Below are 20,944 nucleotides of genomic sequence, written 5' to 3' on the forward strand. Positions count from 1 at the left end.
GCTCCTTATAAAAGGGGCGTTCTCCCCCAAAATGTTCCCCCTTGGTGAGGTGGGGGATGATAAAAGCTGGATCATGCGTTCCATGGGGTGTGGGCTGGGGTTAATTCCTTTTAAATAACGCTTGGGGAGCAGCCAGAATTCAGGTTTTAATCGGAATTGCTGGCTGTGTTTATGGGGTTTGGTGTTTATGGGGTGATGCAGATCTGCTGAAGTCTCTGGGATTTCTGTGTTTGCCAAAGGCTCTGGGGTTGGGAAGGCACCAGGGGCAGGTGGTGGCTCCAGAGCTGGGTTTATTCTCCAGGAAGGAACCACCTATGGATGTGAAGGGCAGGGATGGACCCTGGCACCTCTCAAATAAATCCCAGGATGGTTTGGGTTGGAAGGACCTCGAATCTCCTCTCATTCCATGGGCAGGGACACTTCCACCAGCCCAGGCTGCTCCAAGCCCCATCCCACCCTGGAGCAGGGAGTTAGGCTGGAATTTCCTGAAATGGGAAAGCACAAAATCCCCTGGCTGTGGTTCTGAGGCTGGTGTTTGTCAGGATTGCTGCATTTTGAGCCCCCTGGTGCTGCCAGGAACTCGTGAGCTCTCCCATCTGCTGTCTGGTGACACCAGAGCTGTGAAAGCTGAGCCTTGTCCCCTCTGCTGGCTCTGCCTGCCTCTGCTGCCCACCCAGCCCAGCTTCCAGCTGGGAATCAGCCCCTGCGTGGGGAGGAGCTGGAGATTCCTGGGTGGGTTTTGGCAGAGCTGATGTGTTAATGGGGCTTTGCTTGGATCGTTTGTGGAATTATGGATCCACATCCCTGAGTGTGGCCGGGCTGGGTGGCTTTGAGATGCCCCTGTTGACTGCAGCGAGATTTTTTTTTTTGGGCTGTGATGGGCTGCACGTCCTAAAATGTTTGATTTTGGGAAGAAATTCCTCCCTGGGAGGGTGGGGAGGCCCTGGCACAGGTTGTCCATCCCTGGAAGAGTCCAAGGCCAGGCTGGAACATCCTGATCTAGTGGGAGACGTCCCTGCCCATGGCAGGGGTGGAAATGGATGATTTTAAGATTCCTCCAAACCAAAACCATTCCGTGCTTGTATAATTTCCCCTCCTCGTGCTGCTGATCCTTTATTCGACTTTTCCCCGTGGAATTCTGGCCATCCAACACCAACCCCAGAGGCATTTTGTGTGCAGGGAAACTTGTGGATGGTTTAGGAGCATTTCAGAGGCGCTGGCAGCTGAGTCACCACAAATCTGGAGCTGTCACCACAGGTGGGAAAAGATCTTTTCAACACTGGCTATTTTTTTTTTTCTGCCACAGCTCCATTGGATTTGGGTCAGGCTGCCACGAGGGGCTGCTCTCTCTGGTGGGCTCAGGTCTCCTCCTCCCTTCCTTCGTTCATTCCTCACTGAATGGCATAAATAATGCAGATTTTTTTTCCCTCACTGTGCTATTTTTAGGGCCAGGATTCTGGGTTAGCTGAGCTCACGATGCCGACGCCAGCTCCCGGCTGTTCCTGCTTTCCAAACTCCTTCAGCCAATGCTGCCTTTCCAAAACTTCCTGAACTGGTTTTGGGTTGGTTGTTTTTTGTTTTTGTTCATCTTTGCAGGAACCAGGTGTGGTTTTTTTTTTACAGCCTGATCTCCTGTGGGCCGTCATTTCACTGCAAGAATTTCCATCAATTATACATAAAAAAATAAAATATTCTATCAGATATACACATCTTTCCTCAAATAATACGAAAATTAATTAATTAATTCAGTCCTCATTAGAGCCCTTCCAGGATCTCCTCCTTCAGATCTTCATGGGCAGATGCTGGGACTGGGTGGAAAGGTTTCCATCTAGGGATGAATTACTCCATGCAAAGGTAAAGCCTTGGATGGATTTTCCCTGTCCATGGAGTCACTTCTCTGGCAGCATCCCTGGAAGTCGATATTGTGCCATATAAACCTGTTGGAGCTTTATTTCCTGCTGGAATGTGGCTTTGTCCCAAAGCTGGAAAGGGAGAGGCTCCATGGGGAGCGACACCCAGAAAAGGAACAGTGGAACAGTCCCCGGATTCTGCCCTTTCCTTGGCATTCCCTGTGCCATCCCTGCCCTTTTCTTGGCATTTCCTGTGCCATTCCTGGCATTCCCTGTGTCATTCCTGCCCTTTCCCTGGCATTCCCTGTGCCATCCCTGGCCATTCCCTGGCATTCCTAACACCTTTCCTGACATTCCCAGTGCCATTCTTGACATTCTCTGACATTCCCTGTGCCATTCCTGGCTTTTCCCTGGCGTTCCCTGTGCCATTCCTGGCTTTTCCCTGGCGTTCCCTGTGCCATTCCTGGCCTTTTCCTGGCCAGAAAAATTCCCAGCAGCTTTCCTACCGTTCCCTGTGCCATTCCTGCCGTTCCCTGTGCCATTCCAGGCGCCTGATGACCCGGCTGGAGGACATGCGCCGCAGCGTGCTGGGGGACGGCGTGAACCGCTGCATCCTCTGCGGGGAGCAGCTGGGGACGAGGGGACAAGCCTGTGTCGTCTGTGAGGACTGCAAGAAGGTGAGACCCTCCCCTCCTGAGCCCCACAAACCCCCCTCACCTGGAGGGCACCACGGATTTTGGGGGAATTTTAGAGCCATGCCTGTGTCCCCGCGATATTCCCGTGTTAGCGGTAAGAAAATCGAACGGGATGTGCAGTTTTGTCCAAGACCTGAGAGAAGTGAACAAATGAAATACAGATCAATATCCAGTGGTACCTAACCCCTACACACTATTAATTTAAATTCCTCCATCACATTGATGGTTTAGCATAGCAGATCTCAAAGATGCCTTTAGGGCCTGTGCCCTATCTGAAGTAGAGACACATTTACCTTTGAATGGGAAGATCCTGATACGGGGAGAAAACAGCTTAGACAGACAAGATTGCCTCAAGGATTTACAGAATCTCCTAACTTATTTGAAAGAAGTCTTACAAGATTTTTCTATAGTACCAGAAGTAAAACTTATTCAATTTGGTGATGAGTTTCCATAGCCTGGCATCCCCGGAGTCACCGGTGCTTGTGCAGGCAAAGCTCTCGTTGCACAGACCCTGCTGGTGTTGGGGACATTTTGGTGGCATTTTTTTGTCACCTAGCTCTTTTGTTTTTGCCCGCAGAACGTGTGCACCAAGTGCGGGGTGCAGACCACCAACAACCGGCCCCAGGCCATCTGGCTCTGCAAGATCTGCAGCGAGCAGCGGGAGGTGCGTGTGTCCCCCTGTCCCTGCTGTCCCCCTGTCCCCACCCCACACCTCCGAGATGGGACCCACTCAACCTCCCGGGGGCCTCCAGCGCCATCCAGCCGCTGTCTGAGCGTGGTTCTTACAGGGTGGTTTTGTTTTCTACGCAAAATGAAAACAAAATTCATGAAAATGAAGGTTTGGCGGTCCAAAGGGATGTTACGGGCAGAGGTTGGCTGCTGCAGCGTGAGCCAGGGGAGTTAATTGATTAATTAATTAGCGGGATGGGCTGCAGGGTGGGGATGTGGGGTCGCACATCGTCCAGCTGCCGGCTGAAGCTCTGAGAGGTTGGACTCTGCTCCCGCAGGTGTGGAAACGCTCCGGTGCCTGGTTCTTCAAGGGTTTGCCCAAGCAGATGCTGCCGCAGCAGATGCCCATCAGCAAGAAGGGTCCCCAAACCCCGAGCGAGCCCCGCCCGGCCGAGCCGCCCGCCCCGGACCCCAAAATCTCCTCCCGGGCACCCACCCGAGGTAGGTGACAGCGGGTTCTGCTCCCCCAGCACTGCCAGCGAGGCTCTGGGGCTCCTTCCCTTCCTCAGCAAGGGAAAACTCTGGGGAAAAAGCATCCAGAGCAGTCGTGTGGCTGCTGCCTGTGTCCTAAAGGGGGTACAGTGGAGCCTGGAGATGTTTTATCCAGGATTTCCAAGTGGGGATGGATGGGGATGCAGGAGCAAAGCAGCGCCGGGTGGGGAGAGAGTTTGGGCAGCGCCTGGGTAGGGACGTGGTGATGGAGAAGCCTTGAAAAAATAGGGATAAAATAGGGAAATCTGGGGCAACATGGCAGCGTGTCCCGGGATGGGGTTGGGGGTGCGTGGGCCGCAGCTTCACCCCCTCTCGCTCTGTTTGTGCCCCCAAGGCCAGGCGGATGCCGAGGACACCGAGGGTAAGCACCGGCCTTTGTCCCCTCCCTGTGCCGAGCCCCGTCCCTGCCTCCTTCTATTCCCAAGGCGTTTTCCCGCACAGTTTCCCCCGGGGATGCTGCAGGGGGATCTCTCCTTGCTGCTGCCGCCCACCCTGCGGGGGATGCCCGGGTTATTCCAGGGCTTCCCCACCTCCCGCACACGCCGGGGCTGAGCCGCTGCCATTCCAGAGCCGCCTCCGTGGGTGGTGGGTCCTGCTGGGAGGGAGGGGCAGGTGCTTTTTGGGGCTTTTTTTTTTTTCTTTTTTTCCTGGTTATTTAACGGCAGTCCTTGGAAAACCTCCCGAGGAATGTTTAGGAGGCTTGTGGGGGCTTGGCCTGTGTGTGCGGGATGGAGCAGCCGAACCTTGTGCCGGGCACGGGAGGCAGAGCAGGGTGGGGATGCAGCAGCGGCTTGTTCTGGTTATTTCTTGCATCCTCCAGCACTTCCAATCATGGAATCATTCTGCTTGGAAAAGCTCTCAAAGCCCATGGAGTTCAATCATTCCTCCAGCACTGGCAAGGCCAGCACTGACCCATGTCCCCAAGGGCCACATCCACCTTGCTGTTAAATCCTCCCTCAGGGGTGGGGACTCCGGGGCAGCTGTGCCAGTGCTGGACAACACTTCTAGTGAAGAAATTTTCCATCATATCCAACCTAAACCTCTCCAGGCATAGCCTGAGAACATTTCCTCTTGTCCTGTTGCTTCTTACCTGGGAGAAGAGCCCGACCCCCACATGGCTCCTGTCAGGGAGATGTGGAGAGTGAGGAGGAGTTCATTTGGAGTATCAGCCCCCATTTTCACACTTCCACATGGGATGAGGATCTCTGATCCCCCTCCAACACCGTCTGCTTCTCATTTGGGTGATGATTAAGTTGGGAGCAGCGCAGTGGCTGCAAACCCTCATCTTCCTTGGCTCCGAGGAAGAGGCAAAGAGAGGCTGAGGGGACAGTTCCTGCCTGGAATGGTCCCCTCCATCCCACCCTTCCTTTAGGCTCTGATGCCCCCAAATGACGATCTCCCTCCTCGTGCAGCAGCAGTTGGGGGAAGCACTTAATTAAGGGATTTAATCACGCCCGTAGCTGATGCCGTTAAACCTCGCAGCCCCACAGGCAGCTTTTATTAATCCTGGAGCCGGGAAGGCTTTGCCAGCTCCGCACGTCCCTCCCGGTGGTCAGCATGCTCCTGCCGTGCCCATAATTTTCCTACAGCTCCCTTGGAAAATTATTTATTGCACCGCTCTCTCTGCACCACGGGGCTCCTGCTCCTGGATGCTCATTTCCCCCCCCTCCCCGCTCTTCAGCATTCCCGGTGTTTTTCCCTCTCTCCCTCCTCCTTTCCCCGCCACAATCTGTTGCGTTCCGCTTTGTCCTTCGCGCCCGGTGACCCTGAGAGCCCAGCCAAGGAGAAACAGCCCATTTATGTCACGGCAAAGATTTATCCCTGGCGTCTCCAGCAGCAGCCAGGTGAGCGCCGAGACCTTTCCCGTCACGTCCGTGGGGTTGCAATTCATCACCCCGGAGCGCTGGGCTGGGATTTATCCCTGCTGGGTGATGGAAGGGAGAGGCAGAGGCAGCTGCCACGGTTGTCCCCTTAATAAATGGGAGATGATCAGCAGAAGGAAAATACGACACCCCCCTCTCCCTATCCCAGGAATGTGGAGCTGTGATGCCATCAGGGGTTTGATGGGTGCTGATGGATACCTCAGGCATTGTTTTCCCATGGGATTCTCGTGTCCTTGGGCATTTCCTGAGCACTGTGTGCAGGTTTGATGGTGCAGAGCCCTCCTGCTGCAGTGGCCGTGCCCATTGTCCCCTTGCTGCTGGCACCCAGGCATGGCAGCTCGCTTTTCCGGCCTCACTGCTCCTTTATCCCTCTCCTTACAGGCACCGACGGCACAGCGGCCGCCCGGGGGAGCCGCAAAGCGGCCGAGGCCCGGCCGGGTCCGTGTGGCAGCGAGGACACCGCTGGGGACAGCGACAATCGGGACTACGCTGCCGACAGCGGGGTCAGCAGGAGCCCCGGTGAGAGCGATGCTCTCCTGCGTCCCTGCAAGGACACATGGGGGGACACAAAGCCGGGAGCCACCTGCGGGTGGTCCCTGCTGATTGTCCCCTGTCCTTGCAGGCGTGAAAAGAACCAATTCCATGCAAGGCCAGCGGCCACCCCCACCGGCCACCGCCGCTCCCGCTGGTGGATCTGCCCCGGCAGCAGCACCCGCAGGTAGGATGCGATGGGAATGGAGCCAGGGCGGTCCCTGGGGACACCCCACGGGCTTGGCGCGGTGACAGAGGGCACGAGGGCATGTCCCGGGCCAAGCCCGGTGATGCCACCTCTGTCCCCAGCGCCGGCGGCCGCAGCAGCAAGGCCGGGTCCAGGGGGTCCCGCTCGCTTCCCGGACAGACAAGGTAACCCCGGGCTGGCTGCGGGGGGCTGGGGGGCAAAGCGGGCCGGGGGCTAACGGGGGGTTCCTCCCGCAGCCAGCCCCCCGCTGGGACCCCCGGAGCGGGGAGGGGGCTTTGCCGCGCCCCCCGGCAGGGAGGACAGGCCGGCCTGGCAGCCCCCGGCCCCCGCACAGCCCCCGGCGGCATCCGCGGCCCCGCAGCGGCAGCAGCAGCAGCCCCGCGAGGAAGAGGAGGAGGATGCCAACAGCTACGACTCGGATGAAGGCAGTAGGTCCCCAGGAAGGGAGGGGATGGTAGGGAGGGGGTTTCTTTGGGAGATGTGGGATTTGGGGGTTCCTGGGCGGGTGTGACTCGCATGGTGGCTCTCCAGCACGGAAAGTCCTTGGGGAATGCGGGGCTTGGAGCTGGGGCGGGGATTTGAGGGGGAGGATCTGTGGTAGAACATCCTGGGTGTTCCCTGCTCGGGGCAGGGAAGAGGTGCTTGGGTTGGAGCAGCTGATGCCCTCTGTGCCTGCTCTTCATCCCTGGGATGAAGGAACACGAGCCTGAGCTGGTTTCCAATAAGCCCCAGCCTTGGGAGGAGGTGCTGTCCCGAGCTGGAGCATCTCCTCAGGGCGCTCCAGGGTGGAATTGCGGTGGGAAGGGTTGGTTGGGTTCATCGTCTGCCTGGTGAATATTGGAGACAGCTCCAAAGCACCAGGCTGCTCTCCCTGGGCAGTGCCTGCTCTGCAGAGCTGTGCACAGCTCCTGAATCCGCCTGGATTTGTGGCAGTTTGGCCACTGCCAGCACACTCTCACTGCATTAAACAGCTTTTACATTTGACCCGCAAATCTTTCTAATTATTACTAATCGGGGATGATTAAATGCAGTTATTGGCTGGGGTTTTAACGAGGTTGTTTCCTCCTCCTCCTCCCTTGCTGTCAGCCACACTGGGAGCTCTGGAGTTCAGCCTGCTCTACGACCAGGACAACAGCTCCCTGCACTGCACCCTCATCAAGGCCAAGGCAAGAGCTCCTCTTTTTTCCCCCTTTTCCCCTGATTTAAATCCATCTGGCTCCCAGTTTCTCTGGTACAATGGGATGGAAGCCCTGTGGCTGTTGGCAGAGGCTGCTTCCTTGGGAGACCCCAGCATGGGGCGAGTTGGGGGGGGTTTTCTTGTGTGGATCCAAGAGATCTGTGATGCCCTGGAAGAGTCCTCCCTGGGAAACTGTGGCTGCCTCATCCCTGCAAGTGTCCAAGGCCAGGTTGGACAGGGTTTGGAACAACCTGGGATATTGGAAAATGTCCTTGCTTGTGGCAGGAGGTGGAACTTGGTGATATTTGAGGTCTCTTCCAAGCCAAACCGTCTTGTGATTCTACAATTCTGATTTTTCCAGGGATGGGTTGGATGTTTCAGCACATCCTGGCACTCACAGCCGCTCAGGCCAGAGGCTCTTGGGTCACTGAACACATTTTCTCTGAGTTTTTCACAGGCAGCTTTTTCTCTTCCTTGCCTCTGAAGGCAAAGATTCACGTCCTGTGTTTCCTTTACCTTTTTTCAGGGCTTAAAACCAATGGATTCCAACGGCCTGGCTGATCCCTATGTGAAGCTGCACCTCCTGCCTGGAGCCAGCAAGGTGAGGCTTTGCCAGGTTCGGTGCTGGGGATGGAGCAGAGGTTTCTCAAATCCCCCTCAGGTCCCTCCCTCGGATCAGATTTTCCTGTTGATTTCTCTGCTCGCTGCTGTTTCCCCCGGGGCTTTCTCCAAACAGGGATGGTGCTCCCAGATGCTCTCCCAGAGCTGAGGAACAGCTCATCCTGCAGGCAGGAATCTGCTCAGGGATGGAGGGAAGCTCCAGAGGAGGCATTGCTGTTAATGCATCAAAAAACATCTGGCAAAAAATCTAATTATGGCCAGCGTTGGAATTATCCAACCCTGCAGCACGTTCTTGTTGGGGCTGTGGGGAGAGAACCATGGGGGAAATTCTGTTTCCATCATGGGAATTCCTGGAAATCTCCCCCCCCCCAGCCCCAGAGCTGATCTTGGTGGGCAAATCTTGAGGAAGGAATGACCACCAGCAGTGCTGGCTCTTTGCTTAGAGGGTGCAGCAGAGTTTTGCTCAGAGGAACCAGGAGTAAAACCAGGGGAAAACTGATAATAAAATCATTGGATTGATTTTACAGCTTTGCTTTATGCACGGGGGATTCCTGGGTTTGGAGGAAATCTGAGTGTGATGAGAATTGCTTTGATTTCTATTGCTCTCATTTGCTGATACTTTTTAAAACTTTGAATGTGCAGTTGTGAAAGACAAGGAAGTGACAGCTCCTCAATTCCCTGTCACCTCCTTTAGACCATGCCCCTGCCCTGGGCACCTTTTCCCCTCTCCTTGAGGGAACAAACCCCAAGGAGTGACAAAATCCAGGCTCTCCCCGCCACCACCTTTGCAAAATTCCACCTTGATGCTCCCCTGGAATCACTGGCTCACCATCACCCAGATGTGCCAGATGTGATCTGCCAGGAGCTGGGATTTGGGCAGGGAGGGAGGGATCCTGGGGTGGAATTCCTGTGGGTTTCTTTGACCCCTCACAGTCGAACAAGCTGAGGACGAAGACGCTGCGCAACACCCGGAACCCCGTGTGGAACGAGACCCTGGTGTACCACGGCATCACCGACGAGGACATGCAGAGGAAAACCCTCAGGCAAGGAGACAAAACCCTGCAGCAGGAGCCCAGGGATCCCACAGAAGGGTGGGATGAGGTTTTGGGTGTCCTCACTCACAGCATCACCCCCAGGAGTGCAGCGGGGCTGGAAATGCAGTTTTGAGTTAAAGTCAACGTGAATTTGCTCGTTCGGATGTTTTTTTAATAAGAGAGGAAAACTGGTATTTTGACCTTGTCATTTAATAGTAAGTTATTGATTATAATTTTTATCATTATAGAGATGTGCATCTCTGCTGATTTGACAATGGTTCAGATTAAAAAGTCCCTATAAATATCTCTCAAAATTTATGATTCTTTCCCCCCTCAGGAAACTTCCATCTCTTGATTTCTTGCAACATCATAAAGCAAATATTAAAAATGTTGATTTTTTTTACTTTTTTTTTTTCTTTTTAAGCTAGAAATTTGACTGCTTTTGGTCAGAGGAAATCCAGATCAAGGGTGGGTTTGGGGGGGGGACTTTTCTTTGCTTTTCCAGTGCCCTTGGTTGATGTTCCCCTTTCCCTCTTCCCTCCAGGATCTCCGTGTGTGACGAGGACAAATTCGGCCACAACGAATTTATCGGAGAAACCAGAGTTGCCTTGAAAAAACTCAAAGCCAACCAGAAAAAGAACTTCAACATCTGCCTGGAGAGAGTAATCCCAGTGAGTGCCCGTGAAAATCCCTTTGGTTCCCGTTGGGATTGCAGAAAAATGGCCCTGAGGGATGCAGGGACGGGCTGGAGGTGCCTGATTTCCCTGGCACCTTTAGGAGTTGGATTCCCACCTGTGCCCGAGGTGCCATCCCAAGGCCAGGAGATCAGAGCGTGGTGGGAATCCATGGGAAATGACTCCAGGGACTGCTCCTGTTGGATGGATGTCACCATGGAGGAGGGGACAGGTTGCTGTGTCCCCTGTGGAATCTGCTGGGGTGGGGGTTATGGAGCAGATGGACACTCCAGAGTGCAGCGCATTCCCAGATTTTTTTTTTTGCTGTGGGATGGTGCCTCTCCTGGCCATTCACGGCAGTGTCCTTATCCTTTCCCATCCCAGACAAAGCGCACCGGAACAACCGGGGCGTCCCGTGGGATGGCTCTGTACGAAGAGGAGGTGAGTCCTGGGAGCAGGACAAGCTCCATCCATGTGTACAACCCCATTATCCCCCAATCCCATTCCCTGATATCCATCCCATCCCTCCTGCTCTGACTCTATAACTCGTAGGAAATGAGAGTTAAAAAGTAGGTGTGCATTTATTCAGCGCTGAGGCGCTAGCTCCTCCCAAAGCATGCACCCCGAAACTTCAAATATTGCTCTATTTATTCCCTAAAAGCCAAGGATTACACAATATACCTAATACATATTCATGTCCTAGCCCCGCCTAGTCCCGCCTACCCTCGCTTCGTATTAAAATGAACCAAAAATCCTTTTGTGCTGTCGCCTCCCCAGTTCGGGGCTCTCTTCCAAACTCTTCGTTGCACTTGAACTTTTCAGCGTTGTCTCCAGAGCATGAGCCTTTTGGGCACATTCCAGACCTTGAGATTAGTTCTTGCTGGTTTAAGATTTTGTATTTCTCACTTACCACTGGTAGCCTTGCACCCTTCACCCTGTTTGCAAGTTCTGGCTCCCTTTATCACAAACCAGTCTGCCTTTCCTCTCGATTTTTGCCAGCACGGTAAATGTCAGGCATTCCTCATTGCCTTGGTTAGTTAATTTTGATGAACTATTCCTCACTCTTTAATCCCCCATCTCAGCTCCTCCGCTGAGTTTTCCTGTCCCGGCTCCCTCCATCCCATTCCCCGATATCCATCCCGTCCCTCCTGCTCCTCCGCTGAGTTTTCCTGTCCCGGCTCCCCCCTGCAGGTGGATCGTGGTGGGGATGTGGAGGAGCGTGGCAAGATCCTGGTGTCGCTCATGTACAGCACGCAGCAGGGCGGGCTCATCGTGGGCATCGTGCGCTGCGTGCACCTGGCGGCCATGGATGCCAATGGATACTCGGATCCCTTTGTCAAGCTGTGAGTGAGCCAAGAATGGCTCCAGGCTGGCCATGGAAGCCACCTGCTGTCCTCAGGAGCCCTGGCACTGCAGGAGCTGGCCAGCAGCAGTGGTGTCCCCGTTGTGGGTGCAGCTCTGGAGTGCTGACCCAGCCTTTGGGTCTGTCACTCCCCAAATGTCCTGTGGTTACCTCATGGGGAAGCCCAGAATTGTTAAAGGTTGGAAATCAGGAGTCCAGCCTTTGTCTGATCTCCTGATGCCTGCAAGCCAAGGATGTGTGAGGGATGTGGGGGTGGGTTTGGGGCTGCAGCCCCAAAACTTCTCTGGGATCCACAGGAGTGGGATTCCCACCCATGACTCATTAAGGGTGTATTGGGAGTCCAGGGACACCGAGTCCTTTCCTTCACCTCTGACCCACCCTGGTGCAGGACAGAGGTGGCTCTGTGTCCCTCTGTGCCCCACTTGCTGCCCCATAAACCCCCGTGGGAATGTGTGGGAACAAGGTTTTTATTCCAACTTCATGAGCTGCACCACGGACAGGTCCCTGCAGCCATTCCTGGTGGGGGTTTTGCTCCTGGTTTTTTTTTCCCTTTGCCTTCAGAAAAAAAACCTCTGTTCTCCCTAAAACCCATTCAGTAACTCTCATGTTGAACATATTCTGCTCATGTCTTTGTAGCTCAGTGGAACTGAGCAGTTTCCCTTCCCTCTATTTGTTGTATTCTCCATTTCCACAAACAGAAGATGGTGGCTTTACATTTTTAAATCAGCTTCTAACGGAGATCGAATCAATCCCAGCCCTAAATTGAGTTCTGGATCCACAGTCAGGCTGCACAGCCCCAGCCCCACACTTTTCCCACATCCTCTGGAAGGTGGGAAGGGAGACTGGCCCTAAATAAATCTCTTCCAGCCTAGAAACTCACTTTTTAAGCTTATAAACTCCCACTGTTCTTGCACTTGAATTTTGAGCTGTTTTCTGTTGCCCCTAGTTGGCTGAAACCTGACATGGGAAAAAAGGCCAAGCACAAGACACAGATTAAGAAGAAAACATTGAATCCTGAGTTTAACGAGGTATGGATGGATATTTTTAATATTATTAAATCAATTCACTGAATACTGTGTTGAGTGGAGGAGGTGGAAGACAAACTCCCCGAGGTTTGGTTCTTTGCTAAAGCTCCTTTCCCACTCCTGTGCCCAGGAATATTTTGGGAATGTCTTTGCCATGGCAGCACCACACACCCTTGAAAGCTCCCTGCTGCTTGGCTCCATGTCATCCCAGCCGGGGATGTGGGTGGGATGAGCATTCCTGGGGGTGGAAATTGAAAATTTTCCGCTGGTGCTGCTTTTTGGACACCTGGAAAGGGCAAGGGTAGGTGCAAGGGGTGAGCTCAGCTCCTGGAAAAGAGGTGCCACAGGGAAGAAGCATTTTTTCCTTCATTAATTATATTTTAACCATCCTTTCCTTGGATTTTTGAATCCAGGTCCAACCCTTTTTAACTGCAGCTTTTAGGGTGTGTCTTCCTTTGGGGTGTGATGTGAGTGTTCCCATTTCTGCAGGAGTTCTTCTATGACATCAAACACGCCGACCTGGCCAAGAAATCCCTGGACATTTCCGTCTGGGATTACGACATCGGAAAATCCAATGACTACATCGGTGAGTGATGAGCTGCAGGTCTCTGCCCTCGGGGGGCAGCGGTTTGGAGCCTCGTACGGGGTTTGTTGGATGGGAGAGGAGCCTGGGTCACCTGCCCAGGTGGGATGGTGGAATCTGATGGGTGCATCCCACACTGCCCCACCTCCAACATCCTGGAATGTATTCCGGGCAGGAAAAGCATCTCCAGGCTTTTCCATTCGTTTTTTTAAATCCAGGAGGTGGGAAAAAGCATTGCAGGGTGTGAGGTGTGTCCCCATGGTGGGATTTCCTGGAACATCAGCATCACCTCTGGATACAAAATCTTCTCTTCTCCCCTTTTCCCAGGCGGTTGCCAGCTGGGAATCACGGCCAAGGGCGAGCGCTTGAAACACTGGTACGAGTGTTTGAAGAACAAGGACAAGAAGATCGAGCGCTGGCACACCCTGCAGAACGAGAACCACGTGGCCAGCGATTAAAGGGAGCCTCTGCCCGGCCCTCCCCACCCTCTGCCACATCCCTGTAGGTCCCCGATGTCCCCGATGTCCCTGGTGTCCCGTCTTCCAGCGCAGCCACGCCTTGCTACAGCCTCTGATCCCAGGGTCCTCCATCCTCCCCTCCACTGAAAACTCCCCCAAGATCTTTTCTATTCCCCCTTATTTATTTTTCAGCTGGGGGAGGGAGGCCGTTGAGTTCTCCTGGTGTGTAATTTTGGCAAGCAATAGTTCCCTCCTGACTGTTCCCCTCCCTCTCTCTCTCTCTCTCTCTCTCTCTCTCTCTCCCTGGTCCCCGTGGCAGCGTTCCCGTCGCGTTTCTGACGCTCTGTGTCCCTCCAGCCTCCTCTCCAGCTGGAGATGGGAGCGCTGGGCTGGCGAGCACCAGCCTGTCCTGCTTGTGTGATCTCAATACCTCAGTTGCAATAACGAGAAAAAAAAAAAAAAAAAAAAAAAAAGCTTTGGTGTGGGTGTCACCGTCGCCTGGTGTCCTTGTCGTCGTGGTCAGGCCAAACCCGGTGTCACCAGCGTCATCCTGCGAGTCCTGCTTGAGCTTCACCTCTGCTCTGGCCCACCTGAGCAATGTTGTGGCACGTCCTTTTGCCGAGAAGATCCACCACCAACACAGTGACAGCGACAAGGAGGGTTTGGGGAGCTGTGTGCTCGCAGGGAAGCAGGTTTGGGTTGGTTCCTTCGCCCGAGGAATTCGGGGGCTCCTCTGCTCCGGGAGCCCCAGCTGTGTTTTAGGGTTGTGACTACCTCCTCTTCACCTCTGAGCTGTGTAGTTGTGACTGAAGGCAATCCCTGGATCCCCTCAGACCCCTCCTGCTCCCAAGGATTTTGCTGTTCCTCAGGAGGGAAAGCTGAGGAAGCTGCTACTTCCCCCCCAGGCCATGATGTGTACAAGGATTATTGCTTTAAACCAGCCCAACTCCTGGAATTAGCTGGAGCAGTGCGAGATCCTCCAAAGTGGGGCTGTTTTGGTTTGGTTTTCTTTCATTTTTCCCGATTTTTCTGCACAAAATTTTCCTCAGCCTATGCTTTAAGGGTGGCCTGGAGAGCAAAAACTCTGCAGCTGCTGCTGCTGGGCAGTGCAACCATTCCCTGGCTCTGGAACCATTCCTTGGCTCTGGAAAACCCCAAGCACATCCCTGTGGACAGGAGCACACAAAGCACTGTGGAATATTTGGAATTTTTTGTCACGCTGCGCATGTTGTGTGTGAAACCTCCCCCTGCACCCTCTGCTGCAGCTCTTGGATGAGTTTTGTTCTCCTGATATTTTCTTTATTTCCCTCCCAGAAATTGCTGATGTGTCCCTGAGTGTCCCCAGCCCTGGGTGACACAAACCCCTCGGTGCTGAGCTGGCCCAGCCTGACACAGGCTCCCCTCTCCTTGGATTTCCAGGTGGGAAAAGCCAACCCAGAGGGTCCAGCCAGAGCTGGGAATCCTCTTCCATCACCCCAGGCTCCATCCCGGGATTGGGTTTTTGTGGCTTGGTGAACAGAGGGGTGCAATGGAAGAGGACACCTGGAAATTTTCCCCTTTTTCATGGAATTCTTGCCTCTGTGCCAGTCAGTGTGACATCCCTGAGCCACTCTGAAACAATTCTTTCTTTTGGCCAGTTTCCCTCTGCACTCTGTGCTGAATTCTCCCTGCTCCAAGCCCAGGTGAGCTGTGGGATCCAGGATCAATGGTTGGACTCTCCCTTTTTCAACATTAATGACTCTAAGCTGCCACCATCCTTTCCAGAGGGATGGACCTGGCCCAAACATTCCTGTTCACACCCAGAGCAGCATTTGAGCACTGAGCTGTGCTGAGGAAATGTGTGGCTGAGGGTAAAAAAAAAAACCTTTAAAACTCATTATTGAAGCAATTCCTTAATTTCTCCCAGTCCTGCAGCAGCCCAGCCTCCTTTGTATGTGCAGAACAACTCAGTTAAGGTTACCCTTACCCTGTCCTGTATTCCCATTCCCTGTTCAGCCTGCTTTCTTTGGGAAAAGGATACTCAGATCATCTCTTTGCACCTCCAAAAATCAAGTGCAACTTGCCAATCTCCTCAGTATTGTGCAAAACCACGGCCCTGGTCTCTGGCCCCCCCCCCCGCCCTCTTCTCAGTTTTTCTGATGGTAATTTCTGCCCTGAATGACTTCTTTTTGTTGTAAATAAAGCATGCACCTATGGATTGGGAATGGTGAAAAACAAACAAACAAACTAACAACAAAAAAAGCAAAAAAAGAAAATGAAAAGCCTCTTCTACTGCTGTTTGCATTCAGACTCGCATGCAGTGATTTTACAGCCAAATATCAGTTTACAACTGTTAAGAGAAAAATAAAACGTTACACAGGAATTAGAAATCCTCCAGTCTTCCGCTGCATGCAGCACAACATCCTCTCTTGATGTGGTATCTAAATAAAGTGAGACTATTGGAAAAGAACAAAAAAAAAAAAAACAAAAAAAATTGGGATTTTGGCTTCTTTCCTTCCCTGTGGGAACAGGAACCTCGTGGGGTGGGCAGAGGGGCTTGGTTCTGGGAATTCCTGGTGGGTTGGGGCTGCTGGAATTGAGCTGGGTTTGAGATGTTGAGGAGTTTGGGGTGGGTGGGGGAGAGATCCTGGATCCTCCCAGGGGGTAACAGGAATTCCTGGGTTTGGGAATATCCTGGGTATAAAATTGTGCAGATTTAAACCATCCATGGCCTTGGTGCCTGGGGCTGAATGCCCTGAGGAAAGGCAGGAGCAAGGGTGGGAGATTTTTTTTTTCCTTCTCCAGTTTGGGGAGCAGGAGCTGCTCCCTCGGGTGGTGGCAGCTCCCCTTGTGCTGCTGCTCCAACCAAGGAAGATTTCCTTCTATTTCCTTTTATTCCCTTCTATTTATTTCCTTTTATTCACATTTATTTCCTTTTATTCCCTTCTATTTATTTCCTTTTCCCCCCTTATATTTCCTTCTGTTATTGCCTTCTATTATTTCCTTCTATTTCCTTCTATTTATTTCTATTTATTTTCTTCTATTTCCTTCTATTATTTCCTTCTATTTCCTTCTGTTTCCTCCTATTATTCCGTTCTATTTCTTTCTATTTATTTCCTTCTATTTCCTTCTATTATTTTGTTCTATTTCGTTCTATTTCTTTCTATTTCCTTCTATTTCTATTTATTTCCTTCTGTTTCCTTCTATTATTTAGTTCTATTTCTTTCCTTCTATTTCTTTCTATTATTTCCTTCTATTTCCTTCTATTTCTTTCTATTATTTCCTTCTATTTCCTTGTCTTATTTCCTCCTTTTATTTCCTTTTAAAATTCCTTTTATTTCCTTCTATTGTTTCCTTTTATTTCCTGTTACTGGGGAGTTTTTAGGCTCGGTTCCCTGGTCAGGGCTGGCGGTGGCCCCGGGGAGCGCCGGGTGGTGACATCGCCCCTCGGATGGGGAGCGGGCCGGTGGCGATGCCCAGGGACAGCAGCAGATGTCACTGCAGCTCCAGGGATGGGAGGGGCCCGGAGGATGTCCCGCTATTCCCAGGAATTTGGGAATCTGGGGGGGGGGGCAATCCGCTCCTAATCTGCTTCTCTTCCAAACCTTCAGAGGCAGGGATGAGTTGAGGCTTTGTCCTCTGGGAAAAACATTCCCAGGGAAGTCCAGCAGCCTTAAAATTGAGCTTTACCTTCTTTTAATTGCTTTTGTTTTCCAGAGTTGAGTTCTTCTCATTGATTTTTTCCTCCTCTTTTTCATTTCCTGGCCAGCAGAGAAATCCCAGTGGAGGAATTCCAGTCCCATCCGAGATCTCCCAGCCAAGAAATCCAATCCAAGAGGTGCCAGCAGAGAGAGCACCCAGTTCCAGAGGAAGACTGGGATGAGGATTCTCTGGGATGAAGGTGCTGAGGCAGCACCAGCCGTTGTTGGTTGTGAATTCCTGAATGGAAAATGATTCCAAAGAGGGATTCTGTGCAAATCCATGGGAATAAGAGAGGATCCTTTATTCCCTCTATTTCTCCTCCCATTTTCTTCTCGGCCCCTCCAGAAGGAAAGTCCTTGGATTGCAAATTGGGCTTGTTCAGGACCATCCTTTGCATCTCCTGGCTTCCCGATTTTAATTCCATCTCAGCACATCTGAACCATTCCACTCTTCCAGCCACTTTCCTCATGTGCTGATTGGATTTGGACCTTTGGAGCAATCAATGGATTCTCATCCCAGTTCTGGCCAGGCCAGTCAGGAGCAGGAATTTACAGGAATTTGGGAAATCAATTCCAGTTTGCTCTTCATCCCCGGGGGCTGGGCAATGGGGATGGCAGCAGCTCCTTCAGCAGCTGCCAGGACCCGAGGCAGGTCCTTGGCTGATCTGGGAGAGGGGCCAGGACCATCCCTGGAGAAAAGCCACGGGATGGAGGTGTTGGCAAAGCCTTGGGCTCTTGTTCCACTCCAGTGTGGCCAAGTGGCCACAAGGCTCCCGTGGCTCCAGGAGGTCACAGCAGCACCCAGTGACCCAACCCATGCCCCGCAGTGCTGATTTCTGATTACCTCATGTGGGATAATTCATTAAAAATTCCGTGTTATGGAGCTTTCCTCATCTCCTGCCTGATCCTGGGGAATCAGGAGCGCACTGAGCAGGAGAGAAACCTTCCCTGGCTTCCCATCTCCTGGGGGAAAAAAAGTAAAATTAAAAAAACCCAAGTTTTTCCTCTTTAATATTTCACTTAAAAAATAGAGTAGCTCAAATAAATAAATCCCTTCTCTATCCGCTTTCCAGCCCAGCTTTTCCAAAAGCCAGCAAGGAGAAATCTCTTTATCTCCCAGGGCAGAGATAACAATGTAATTACGAGCTGGGATCAATGGCTTTCATCTCATCAGTCCTCAGCCTAAAATAAACTCTTCTCTTTCCCCTTCAATGCCCAGAGCTTGGCCACCACCTCCTCTGGGCTACTGGCCATTGCAGTGGTGAAAGTCTTGCTGGCATCTGGAGAGGCCATGAAGATTTTCCTGAGTTTTGGGATGTTTTTCCACAGGGGAATGTTGGATCTTGAGTGGGAGAGGCCAGTGGAGACTTCAGGGGATGCTCAGCTCCTCCCATGCCAGTGAAATCCGGAGCTGTGTTTTAGTGGTTGTGTGAATTTCCTGGCTTTTTTGGGGAAGAAAAATCCATACAATAAATACCAGCTCTTTTTTTTTTTTTTTATGGCAGGCAGCAGAATGGGAGTGTAAGATTCCACACTCCAAGAAAAGTAGCGTGGGATAATGGGAAAAGAATTGGAAAAGGAAATGGAGTCTGATTAAGCACAGCTTGAAAATTAACTGGGCATAATGGTTTGTACTGGGAGACACCCCAGGAGATGGAGTTGGAATGAGGAATGCACCTGGGATGGGATGGGATGGGGACACGAATGGGATCTCCAGCACATGGGAACTGTCTCAATGCCAGGATCAGTTGGGATAATTTGTGCCCGTGCTGCCCAGCGTGGAAAGTGGCATTTCATTAGAAACAAGCACAAAAATCTGATTTTTCCACCCTGCTCCCATCATCCTAAGGCTTTGCTTCCGTGGCTTTGCTGTTTTCCAGCCACCACCCCTCCATCCCAGCCTGGCTGAGGCACTGAGCTCATCCCACCTGGGGTCTGCATTTCAAAGAGCAGCATTGTCCAGGGCACAGGGAATGGGTTCAGACTGGCAGAGAGTGGGTTTAGGTGGGATGTTATTCCCACATCCTGCAGGGATGGGAAGGGATCACTCCCTCCCCCAGTCCCTGCTGTGTGGATCCAGCCCTTCCCATCCTTCTGCTGCACCAAGAGCTGTAAAAATGCATTTTCCTGCAATCCAGGGGGGTGAGTCTCAGCTGGGAGTGGAATATGGGCCTGGCAGGAGCGGGATGGGATTCTCAGCGTGGGGGACACGGACACGGCTCCTTTGGGGACATTTTGGGAATGCTGGGCAGCGAATGCAATTGGGAAGATCAGGCAGTGGGATGCTGGCACCTGCCTTCCAAGCTGGATGGAATAGCTGGAACCAGGCTGGAAAACTGCAGTTTTCTGCTTTCAAACATCTGAGCAGCTCCCTGAATCCATTAGGGCTGCAGAGATAACGGATTTCTCAGGTTTGCTGGGAAAAATCCCAACAAACTCCTTTCAGAAGCTGTCCGAACAAAAAGGCTGGCCTTGATCGGGGGCAAACCGGGGAATAAAAGCTGTGGCAGACAAAAAGGAGCAAAAAAACCAAACAGAATTTAGGCCGGGTCAAAGTGAATTGCCAGCGAGAAGCCTTGGGGGTGTTTGTAAACAGGATGGGCTGAATTTGAGAGGGAAGGAGCCTGAGAAATTCACAGGTGTCTCTGTCACTGCTCTTTGTCCCCTGATGAGGGTCAGCATCGTTAATTAAGGGCGAGCTGGGCAGAGCTGATCGGTATCTCCCTGATAAGAGCCCTGCCATGGAAACCCGGAGTGCCACAGCCAAGATCTCCAGAGCCTCGGCAAATCAGGGCTTTATTCAGCCTCTAACAAAGAGTATTTTCCTTTTAAAATCCGAGTTATTCGGCTCCGTGTGACTCCTGCTCCATTGTAAAGGCAAGTGGGACTTCCAGAGGGGGAATTCAGGCTCTGCCTTATCTCCAAAACTCTCCCAAAGGATGAGTTTCCAGGAGCTCTCACCTTGCTGGAGCTCAGACCTTTCATCCCCGGGGTGTTTTAAATGTCTTGGCCTTGCAAATTGGCTGTGATCGAGCAGCTGGAAGGTTTTCAGGGAAACAAGGCTTTGGAGACCGGCAGGAAAAGTGGAAATGAAAATCTGCCTAAGGGGAAAGCTGGTCTGCCAGTAATCGAGGTAGGTTATATCCCTGAAAAACAGATTCCTTCCAGCTCATGGTGAGGTTGGATGGGGTTTGGAGCAACCTGGGAGAGTGGAAAATAACAGGGCGCGGAATGGGATGAATTTTAAATTCCCTTCCAACCCAAATTTTTTTCTGGGATTCGCGGAGGAAGCAGAAGAACGAGGCAAAGCCCATTAAGCAGCTGCTGATTTAAAAAGCCAGGCAAAGGGAAAATAAAGCCCAGCAGGTCCCTGGGAAGGGTTCAGCGGAGCTGGCAGGCTCTGGTGCACCAGGATAACCCCGAGGCAGAGCTGCTTTCCTGGAGTGGGAATCTTATCGATCTCCTTTGTTTTACAAGCGGCACTGACGTGATGATATTTGGCAGCGGCGTTAACACTGAAATATGAGCTGAGCTCGGGCCTCTTTATCTTTAATTGTTTGAAAAATGACACGGGCACGGCGTTGGTGCCCTGGAAATCATCCCGGGGCTGCGGGGGAGGTGTTGATCCACAGGTTGGGAACCTGCTCGTGTGGCGCAGGGACGCGTGTGGGTCACTCCGGCTTTTCCCAGTCCCTGGAATCTCACAGTCCTGCGGAAGGTGCTGGAAAGTCTCCTGTGCTCATGGGAGTGGCCACTGGCTGCTGTCCCCGGCTCAGGGTGGGGGTAACAGGGCCACCCACCCATGGGAGATCTGCCGGTGGTGGCAGCGAGATGTTCGTCCATCCCGGGTCATTTTCCATGTCTTTTTTCCGTAATCGACTTGAAATCCTTGTCAGCATCCCACGCAGGAGCTGGGGAGAAAAGTAGAGGCAGGTGGGGTG

The 20,944-nt window shown here is 52.4% G+C and overlaps 1 protein-coding gene across 1 annotated transcript in view; it reads left to right on the plus strand.

The window, feature by feature from the left end:
• RPH3A (rabphilin 3A) overlaps positions 1–15,550 on the plus strand; it is a 29,321-nt gene extending 13,771 nt beyond the window's left edge. Inside the window, exons 5-20 of the mRNA XM_088176194.1 lie at positions 2,398–2,527; positions 3,123–3,209; positions 3,553–3,715; positions 6,031–6,168; positions 6,272–6,367; positions 6,490–6,552; positions 6,625–6,816; positions 7,475–7,554; positions 8,092–8,166; positions 9,120–9,229; positions 9,765–9,891; positions 10,279–10,335; positions 11,086–11,237; positions 12,204–12,285; positions 12,772–12,868; positions 13,193–15,550. Coding sequence (XP_088032320.1) covers positions 2,398–2,527; positions 3,123–3,209; positions 3,553–3,715; positions 6,031–6,168; positions 6,272–6,367; positions 6,490–6,552; positions 6,625–6,816; positions 7,475–7,554; positions 8,092–8,166; positions 9,120–9,229; positions 9,765–9,891; positions 10,279–10,335; positions 11,086–11,237; positions 12,204–12,285; positions 12,772–12,868; positions 13,193–13,323 — 1,780 coding nt within the window. The 3' untranslated portion in view covers positions 13,324–15,550. The remainder of the gene's footprint in view (positions 1–2,397; positions 2,528–3,122; positions 3,210–3,552; positions 3,716–6,030; positions 6,169–6,271; positions 6,368–6,489; positions 6,553–6,624; positions 6,817–7,474; positions 7,555–8,091; positions 8,167–9,119; positions 9,230–9,764; positions 9,892–10,278; positions 10,336–11,085; positions 11,238–12,203; positions 12,286–12,771; positions 12,869–13,192) is intronic.
• The last annotated feature ends 5,394 nt before the right edge of the window (positions 15,551–20,944 follow it).

This window comes from Sturnus vulgaris, chromosome 19, assembly GCF_052056855.1.
Source record: "Sturnus vulgaris isolate bStuVul1 chromosome 19, bStuVul1.hap1, whole genome shotgun sequence".
Lineage (NCBI taxonomy): Eukaryota > Metazoa > Chordata > Aves > Passeriformes > Sturnidae > Sturnus > Sturnus vulgaris.